At 39.1% G+C, this 10307-nt stretch overlaps 1 protein-coding gene across 1 annotated transcript; it reads right to left on the bottom strand.

The window, feature by feature from the left end:
* Positions 1–362: 362 nt before the first annotated feature.
* LOC311046518 (acyl-coenzyme A diphosphatase NUDT19-like) lies at positions 363–7715 on the bottom strand. The gene is made up of 6 exons (XM_084058867.1): positions 7570–7715; positions 6175–6390; positions 5353–5600; positions 3905–4162; positions 2525–2732; positions 363–1971 (listed from the first exon to the last, which is right to left on the bottom strand). Exons 1-6 carry the CDS (start codon positions 7637–7639, stop codon positions 1742–1744), a joined length of 1230 nt encoding a protein of 409 aa, XP_083914993.1. The 5' UTR covers positions 7640–7715; the 3' UTR covers positions 363–1741.
* Positions 7716–10307: the final 2592 nt, after the last annotated feature.

The following is a 10307-nucleotide window of genomic DNA, read 5'->3' as shown; positions in this document are numbered from 1 at the left end:
TTCTCATCTATAGGGTACATGTATAAAGTACATATCAGAGCGACTGTGACAAATAGCTCTTGAATGTCTTGTCATTTGGCACTAGATAAATTACATTGATTAAATGATTGATTTATGGAAATAGTTGCAACTACTGCCCTTGCTGCTATTTCAAGACTGAGGTGCTCTGTCAAGTATACACACAGCTATGGACCTATTCGATGCCTTTGTATTTGACTAAAGAAATGTGTCAAATAGAAATTGCAAATACTTTTTACAGTGAAAACTATTTGAACGATTACATGTGAAAATACAATCATTTTAAAGTCCAATCAGAGAAAAGCATTTCCAATGTAGTTAAACTTTTGAAAAGATGAAGATGATCTTCTTCTGAATACTATTTGACACAGGTCTGTGTGGAACAAGTCCAGCTGAATGTCCCTGTGGTCAAAGTTATTGCAGTGTGCCCTTTATCAACCTTAAAGGAATAGTTCACCCAAAACATTACTTTCTTTCTATCGATTAGTCACCCCATGGAGACTTGAACTCAAGGATACTTTTTTTGTTTTGTCGCATTCCTAAGCCAATAATTTGATGACCAGCGGACCAGTAGGCAGCTGTTCCGGTAGGAGACACAAAGGAGACTCCTTGTCTCCTACCAGAACCGCTGCCGTTCATCAAATGATTGGCTTAGGAATGCGACAAAAACAAAAGAATATCCATGAATTGAAGTCTCCATGGGGTGACTAATCAAATTTGGGGGTGAACTATCCCTTTACTTACTTAAGTGTATGACAAAAAAAACAAAAATAGCAGATCTACAAGCTCACAACATGTCACATTGTGACGTGTTCGGAGCTCACAATTCTTTTTGAAGAAAAACAAAATGCCATTTATTTTTTCATCTGCCCCAAAATAGGGATGCCATGGGGTTGAAATCTAATGGTACTGGTACCAACTACAGTCAGTTCAACTGAACAGGCAAGAAAAGTATAGGTGTTATGAATGAATGTCTAATTAAGACAATGAACCCCTGACTGCTTCAGTACAACAACACTAACAACTATCACTGCAGATCATTGCTGTAAGTAAGAGACCATTCTTATTTAGTCCATCGTTCAGCTTCTCTGGCTGAATAAAGGTTGTTCTTTATTTCACTGCATCGACGTGGACGCAAATCGTAAGTTTTATGTTCATTGTCCCAGTGGAGAGAGGTAATGATGTACGAACAACAAGAAAAGTGGCAGACCACCTCCTCCAACCACTGCAGATGTGCTAGTCAAATTAACTTAATGTACTATACACATTTGGATAAATTAACGTTTTCTTTATGGTGGTATTAGTTCACCCATAAAATGACCCTATCACCCTATCAATTACTCACCCTGCCTTGAATTCATGGGGTGAGTAATTGATAGTGTTTTTGTTGCATTCCTGATCTCAATATTCCAATATTAAATGAATTGAAGTAAATAGGAGGCTTTACACAAGCTCTTAACACGATCAATGCTATATTTAATACAATAGTGTATAACCTAGTCCACTCTAGGAGTTCATAATAGTTTATATATAGTTTTGCCTTGGCCTCCAATTTACTTCAGTTAATCAAATATTGCGATATTGGATCAGGAATGTGACAAAAATGAAAAAAGGCTTCATGAGGTGAGAAATTGATAGGAAAAAAAAGGCATTTTGTGGGTGAACTACCCCTTTGAATAATTACCCGGATTTCAGCTTCAACATGACCTAAAATAAGGCTGGGTCAGAGCTGGCTGTTTGGGCCCTGTCTCCGGGCAGGCGTTTGGAAAGGCAGCAGGTGCTTGTATTTGGGCTTGATGGTGACCTGCAGAGTTGGGGTGTAAGGGTCCCTGTCCACGAACACCATGCGATGGAGAGCACTGTTCTCCTCCTCTTGATGGTCCACCAGAGAAACGTCTGCACTGTCATCAACTACCACCTGCCCTGAGCCATCGACTGGGTACAGCTTGTCCCCTGAAGATAAGATAAGATAAGATAAGATAAGATATATGAGAGAGAGAGAGAGATCTGTAGGTGGCACACTTGAGTGAATCAAAGATTTACCATCTGGTGGACATATTTTATTTTCTGGCCAAAAAATGGATTTTACACAAAAGGTGGGGTTCTGAGACACTTCCCACCGCGGAGATTAGTCTTTCAACACAATAGAACTGTGTTTGTTTCAGTGAATAGCTAAAGAATTTCCTTAATTTTTACTACAGTTTAGTCCTCGCACGTTAGTAGACATTTCAGTCTATGGGAATAACACTGCACAGCGTTTGGAAGAACTCACTAACGCTCTGGACCAGAGCTAGGTTTTCATGACAAAACACCATATCTTACACAGATAGTAACAGTATTTGGTTATAAAACAGAAAAACCTTTTAGTCTCAAGTATTGATATACGCCTCAAGACATATTTCTTGCAGTGGAGTGTGGCAATGGCAAGCTGCCCTACGTATTATGGGGGGCGGCATTTGCGTGCGGCCCCACTGGCCTAAGTAATTGATGCCTAAGGGTTACTTACCTGGCAGCAGCGTCATGTAGCTGCTGTCTGTGATTACGCGGATGGGCAGCCAGTGCTCACAGCCCTCGGCGGCACGGCGGCTGGCGAAGCCGTGGAGGTCGCTCAGCGAGGGGAAGTGACACATGCAGCGGAGGTCATAGAACTGTGGGGGCGGGATCCACAAGTCACGGGCCTGGTAGCTCTGCAGAACCTCCGACGGTGTGGACCACTGAGGAAACAATGGATGAGAGACAGAGACAGAGAGAGAGAGAGAGAGAGAGAGAGAAGCAATAGGATGACATTGCAATGTAAAAAACAATAACAACGGCTATAACATGGACACAAGTCTCAGGTTATTTGTACACATACTGTAAATGCAGCGCAAAGGAGTGACATGACAATGGAAAGCATCTAGGTCTAGGAGATGCCTGCTCAACTAGGCCTACGTTTGACAGAAATTAGGATAGAGATTCTGTTAACAATTTGTTTTATTCTAGTGTATCTTTAATTGTTCACACTGGGTGTTAATACAGTACACATTTTCACTTGCTTTGACACTGTTAAAATTAGGGATGGCCAAATGGAGACATTTTATTAACCGTTTACTGTTAGGCCTTACCGATTAATTAATCGATAACCGTTAACCGTTTCTTTTTTTTTAGTGCCAAAATACATTTTATTTCAAAGGGCCAAGTCTACACAGTTTGTTTTGTGTCTCCAGCAGAGTTTCTAGTGTCTCTATCTCTCTGGAAGAGGTTGCACATGAACTCTGCAGCCGCACTGAGGCGCTCCAACACAAACAATACCAATACAAAGACGAGGAAGAAGAAGAATAAAGTGGAAGTTACGTGTGGTTGCAGGTGTAGACTTGGCCAAAAAATTATTTAAAACATTTTTGGCACTAAAAAAAAAACAAAAAAACATTAATCGTTAGTCGTTAGTATTAATCGGTGGCCGATTTCTTAACGGTTAACGGTTATCGGTTGGCCATCCCTAGTTAAAATATATTTCCCAAATTCCCATGCCCCTTTGAATTGAGCGAGAGCGAGACAGACAGAGATAGAGATAGAGATAGAGATAGAGATAGAGATAGAGATAGAGATAGCCTTACTTTAACCTTACTGGGAGCTTTATTTTTGCATTTTCTGGCCTGACTGTGCTTACAGACACTGTAATTGCAACAGTTTATAATCCCTACACTAAGTATCTGAACCCCCCCCAGCATGCCATTAAAATCATAATAAAAACAAACAGATAGGGCTGGGCAATATGACTTCAAATCAATATCACAATTATTTCAAACTTTTGCCCCTTTATTTAGCACCATTGCACAACAAAGTATAAGATGGTTCATCAGACTATAAACAGATACTTGTTAATAACCAACCAAAGTGAAATCACCTTAAAGTGCACAATCTCCTTCTCATCCTGGAGCGTGTGAGGAGGAGTCTGCTTCAAGCAACACATGAAAAAGGCAGTGTCGTACCTCCTCTCCTTGCCGTAGAGGCCGCGGGGCGTCAGCCAGTTGCCCCACTCATGCAGCGCCCAGATGTTAGGCACCACCTGCAGCTGTCTGCACATGGTGATGAAATTGGAGGGGTCCCTGTTCACCAGGGACCTCCATCTGTCCAGCTCGCTGCTGGAGCACAGCTCTTGTACCTTAGGGTGACCATATATATTTTTTAAATAATACAAAAGAACAAGGACCGTTAATCACTTAAAATACAATTAAAAACAAAAAAATGCAGATTTATTTTTGGTACTTTTGACAAATTTCTCTGACCAATGTTTTGGGACCCATTGTTGGGTCGCGGAACCACTTTTATGGGTAAATGAGTAAATATCCAAAGAAAAGATTAACGCACATCCTCCGTTTCTTGGTGCTGAGTCAAACAGAATCATGAACAATAAGATGGGGGCTCGCAACTCACTTTAAAATGCTCCAATTTCATTCACAGCACAGCAGCCCTTACTTGAAAAAGACTGCAAGGTCGAAACGTTGTATATTGCTGCTGTGCTGTGAATAAAATTGGAGCATTTTAAAGTGAGTTGCAAGCCCCCATCTTTATCATCATTAGTACATATCCCCTTTTTTTAATTTTCTAAAGTTTTTCTTTTTCATTATGAGTTTAAAAGATTTTTAAAAAATGTATCTCAAAGAAATTTCTGAAATTGTCAAAATATCTAAAAGATTCCATACATTTAAAAATTGCAGATCTACAGCGTCACTAAATTATTTTTGAAAAAGGGTTTACCGGTAAGTTATTAAATAATAATGTTTTTTTGTACGTTTGGATCACGGGGAGACATCAAATTTCTCATTTGGGTCTCAACTGAAAAACTTTGGGAAACAATGTACATAAATAATAATTATTATTATTTTCACCCAGTGTTTTCATCAGGATGGGGGCAATTATTTTAGCACCTTTCAACAGAACCATGATAGGCTAAACATCTATGTAAGCACTCCAAATAGGTATTTATTATTATCATTTTAATCGTGGTGAAAACGGGGACAATTTTGTTGTGAATGTTGAAAACTGGGACATTTTTCGTGTTTTAGAGACATTTGTCAGGGTCGGGACACCCAGCTTAAAACTGGGACCACACTGGCCAAACCGGGACAAGGGGTCCTTGAGAGGGTTCCAGGGGGTCCCCAGCAAAATATCTTAAAATAGCATCAAGATCAGTGTAACCACTTTAAACCCATATAAACAGGCTATTTATTTATTTTTATCGTGAAAGGGTCCCTGGCACAAAACATTTGGATGGGGTTGATGGGGTCAAATACACATTCATCTGGGGAACCTTGATATGAAAAGGTTTGAGGACCACTTGCCGTGGTGTACCTGCTGTTGTGGCCGTGATTCAGGTGTTTCATGCGTGATGCTTTCCATTAACGTGTTCTCCTGTGTTTTATTCAAGACCAGCAGCACCCCGCTCTCCTCGAAGGTCTCCCGCAGGGCGCAGATCCTCAACGCCACCTCCCCCGGCACCGGGGAGCCCAGTTTCACCCGGTCCGTGGCGAAGATCGGAGGTCTGGTCTCCGCCGGCTGTTTGACGTGACCCAAACCAAGATTTGGCAAATTCCTGAAGGCTTTAAAAGGCAGGGTAAGTCATATTTTTTGGTTAAAACAAAACATTTTTGTTAAAATTCTGATAGTAATCGTTGCAATAGATCATATTCACACAGCGGCCATATTGCTATTAAGTTAATGAAATGCCGAGGCAACGGGTTGGCATTTTCAATGTAAAATTCCAAAATGGCCGCCGTGTGAATATGGTTTATTGAGGGGTCTTTCCAGCAGTAAACAGAGCTGGAGAGACGCGGAGACCCCTGCTACGAAACAAACACTATGGTAGCAGTGGGATAGTCAAAGTGGGATCTGGAGACTTGCAGCGGTGCTTGAGGGGGTTCCAGGGGGTCCCCAGCAAAATGTATCAATATAGCATCAAAATGCTGTGACGCGCTGTGAGCTTGTAGAACTGCTATTTAAAAAAAATCTTGACAAAAGTTGTAATGTTCTTTGAAACAACACAAATCGTGACGTGTACAGGGGAGGGGGTCCCTGGCTCAAACTATTTTCATTTGGGGGTCCTTGACATGAAAAAGTAGTTTACTACCAGAATATAGAGCTATTTAACAATTAAAAAAAAATCACTTAGCGTACCTTTAAAGATGTCCATCCATTCACTGGAGAAATCGGAGGGTTCCAGCAGCCCCCCGGGGAACACGTATGCGTTGGGCATGAAGCCGCTCGTACTGCTGCGTTTCAGCAGCAGGACGTCATAGTCAAAGCAGGACGCTGGTGGAAGGCTGGCGTTGGCATTGGACCGGCCTGGAGGACACGTGCCTTGCTCAGGGGTCTTAGGACCCAGATGTAGGCCTGTCAAAATGATTACATAATCGCCCGATCGCAGTTATTGAGTCATTATCACAAAGGTTTTGCAGAATCGTCAGAATGTAGAATTATTTTTCATACATTTTCAAATATAAAAGAAAATAGTGTTTTTAAGTATAACTGTATTATGTCAGTAATTTCTTTGTAGGCCTATATGCAAGTTATTTGTCATATGCCTAAAAAAAAGCCTAAAATCCAAATAGAAATGTAAACGTTTATTTATATGTACAAATGCTCAATGCCAAAAGCACTATTAAATCACAATTATTTGTAGAACAATTACTTATCAAGTAGATTGTGACAGTCCTAGCTTGAGTCAACGTACATACTCCTAGCCCTAGAATAGCTGTGATATCATATACATTTCATGTATTCCAGATACACCTGAAATGTAATATTACAGCTATAGTCTAGGGCTACGATACTCCTGGTCAAATATTACTCCACGAAGTATAAGTACTATTCAACTTTGAATGCAGTGTCAAAAAGTATTCAAAAGTATAGGCTACATGTCCTGGTCAAACATCACTCCACTACAAGTCAAAGTTACTACAAATTTGTATTGAGTTAAAGTACTTGCTTTAAAAAAAGAAAGAAAATACTTAAGTATTCAAAAGTGCAAATTTACAAAGGATATTTTCTTTTTAATATCATTGCTGTATGACATTTCCCCCCAAAAAAGATTTTTACTGGAGTATTTTATAATACTTTTACTTCTACTCCACTACATGTATGGAGGCACAGATTTAGTTACTAGTTAGTTACTTATTGATTTTGATCATTATTACAACACATACATTAACCACTTGAGCCCTATAAACATTTCGGCCATTTGAAAATAGCCGATCTACAAGCTCACAATGAGTCGCGATGCCACGCATTGTGAGCTTATAGATCTGCTGTTTTCAAAAGATCTTTATACATTTGAAAACGTGTGAAATGTGGACATTCTGCTTCTGCATAATGAGTACTTTCTACTTTTGGTACTTTAAGTACATGTTGATACCAATATTTTTGTAATTTAGAATTTCGGACTGCAAAAAAATAGTATTTCTACATTGCAGTATTGACACTTTTACTTAAGTAAAAAAAAATTAGTACTTTTTTACACACCACTGATTTCCCCCAAAAGATGTAAATTATGATCCATAAAGCAGCCTTTACCCAGATGTGTCCTTCCTGCAGCCAGGATGATGGTGGCTGCTTCTTTCCATTGCTTCAGAGCCGTGTTCATGCTTTATCCTCTGATAGTAATACAGTGATCTGATCATTCATAATATCAGCCCTCATGCATTCATGCATCTATGATCAGCTTCTGTCTGCTTTGTTTTGGTTGGTGTCAAAGTCACGTGTAGTGTTGCCGGATCTTGCGAGATAAACAAGTAACCAGGTCTAGGAAAACAAGCACAAAGGTCACTTGGTCATGATGAGCACTTTAAACCGCATCGGCTATTTGAAAATAGCTTGTGAGCTTGTAGATCTGCCATTTTCAAAAACTCTTGCAATAAAATGTGGAATATTTTGAATATTTGTTGAACCATTCTAACAACACAAAAATGCTCCATGTTTGCCACAAAACCCTTATGGAAATATTTGGTTCAAAAAATAAGTTTTTTTTTTTTTTGGAAGCAAACCTAAATAAGCAACTACACTTTAGAAACAAGCCCAAAAAAACATCAACCCGCAACTACCAATTTTTACAAGCAACTTTACAGAAAAAGAAGCCCAAAGTCGCTTATAATCATAGAGTTATAGGCTTATAATAAGCAGACATGGCAACACCACACGTGGGAGGAGGAAGGTCAAGAGCGCAGAGGAGAAGGAAATAATGGATGGCCCTTGGGGCTCTTTGCTTGGGTGACTAGCGCCATCTACTGTTTGGACGACCAACGCACAATGGAACAGGTGTCTATCATTGTGTCCTTATTCATTATAATAATAACCAGTGGTTAACAGTAACTAAATATATTTTTGAGTGCTGTACTTAAGTAGGCCTTCATTTCTACGGTGTAACTATGCTTTACCTGAGTATTTGTATCGTTGGATACTTTCACTCACTCCCTTTAGACAAATGACTCACTCCACTACAAGGGAAAAATACATTTTCTACTCAAGCCTTATTTCAACTATTGAAAATAGCAGATCCACAAGCTCACAACGATGTCACATATTGTGAGCTTGTAGATCTGCTATTTTCACTATTGAAAAAAAACCCTGTTGTAATTGGTAGACTACTTTTAAATCCTTGAGTATTTTTAAAAGCATGGACTTTTGAATACTTATAATTCAAAAGTATATATTTTTTAAAGCAAGTACTCCATCATATCATATCATATCATATCATATCATATCATATCATATCATATCATATCATATCATATCATATCATGGATGTGATGTGAAGCAATCTCAAAACGTGAAGAAACAACATACAATATTTGGCTACTATAAACTTGTAATCATGTTTCATGATGCTGGGACAATGTTTCTAAATTCCTGAAAAGTTTTTTGGAAGACTCTTGGAAAGCATTTTTTTAAAGTAACAAATATTTGTTATTACACAACCATTGTTTGACAAAGCCAAATATTTAGCTGCACACGGGGCTCTGAAGCAGCTTCAGTGAGTTTTTGAATCAGACTGTTTCTTGGACTATAAGTCTTTTCAGGTTACTGAGTTCATATTTGTTCTCATGTGTGTGTTAGTAGATTATCATAAAACCAGACTAGGCTGACTAGGCTGCTTGGATTTCATACTGTAGGTCTACTACTGGTCTTACAGAAACCCCTTTGAATGATTTATACGTCTTCAAAGGAACTTTATATATGTATTTCACTTGGTATAGACCGAATCCTCATGACATCACCACAGCAATTCTTTTTGCCTATTTCCGGGTCTATAACGGCGGAAGTGTGCATGGCATTGGAGCAGTACTATTCATTAACATTATTTCTGAAAGATCAGGAACGTGATATTGTTATTGGCTATTACAAATACAAATATCCACAGGTTGACAGACTAGACACAGCTAATGTTCCGGACACTTTTATATTGTGAAAACGTCCATAGATATTCTACCTGGAAATGTCAGTTTGTTTACAAACATTCCAACATTCTGATCTGGTCTATTAGTACAGCTCCAAATGCGTACAGTAGCTGTTTCAGTCTCCTCAAATTTGATTAGTATTGTTTTCTTAGTGTGTGTGTGTGTGTGTGTGTGTGTGTGTGTGTGTGTGTGTGTGTGTGTGTGTGTGCGTGTGCGTGTGCGTGTGCGTGTGCGTGTGTGTGTGTGTGTGTGCCACCTTGGCCTGATGCCTAAACGTTTTTTTTATTTTTATAGTTCGAATAGCTGAAATACAAGCTCAGAATAATGAAAAGAAATGAAAGAGAAACCTTGGCGCCTGCTCGCATTTTTGATGTAGGCTATTTTCGGTTGTTTGCCCGCAGCACTAGGCAGTATTCCTATTTATATTAGAGGAATACTTTTATTTAATATTATAGCATTTATGTCCCTCATACTGTATATTAGGAGGCCAGAAGTGAGTTCCTGTGAAATAGCTGGGGTGTCTGTTCAGGAGAAGATTTTTGCATGCAGTGTCACATTGTAACATTTTTTACATTTCTTTGCTTCAAATTAATTTGTCAGCACTCCTCTCATTACATTCACGCACGCACGCACGCACGCAAGCAATTTTGTAATGGTTTAACCATAAAGCTGAAAATAGCTGATCTACAAGCTCACAAAGTGTTGCACGTTGTGAGCTTGTTATTTTCGGTACACAACACAGGCATACAACTAAGTATAATAAATCAGCAAAAACTTCAACTTAAACCTTACCTCTAAATGTTTCATGCTAACCCTAACCGAAACCTGAATCTTTTCCTAATTGTAAAGCCTAACTTT

The sequence above is a fragment of the Gymnoscopelus microlampas genome, assembly GCF_963454915.1.
Source record: "Gymnoscopelus microlampas genome assembly, chromosome: 1".
Lineage (NCBI taxonomy): Eukaryota > Metazoa > Chordata > Actinopteri > Myctophiformes > Myctophidae > Gymnoscopelus > Gymnoscopelus microlampas.
Note: the sequence above shows the minus strand (reverse complement) of the source record. Positions and strands in the feature narration are given on the sequence as shown.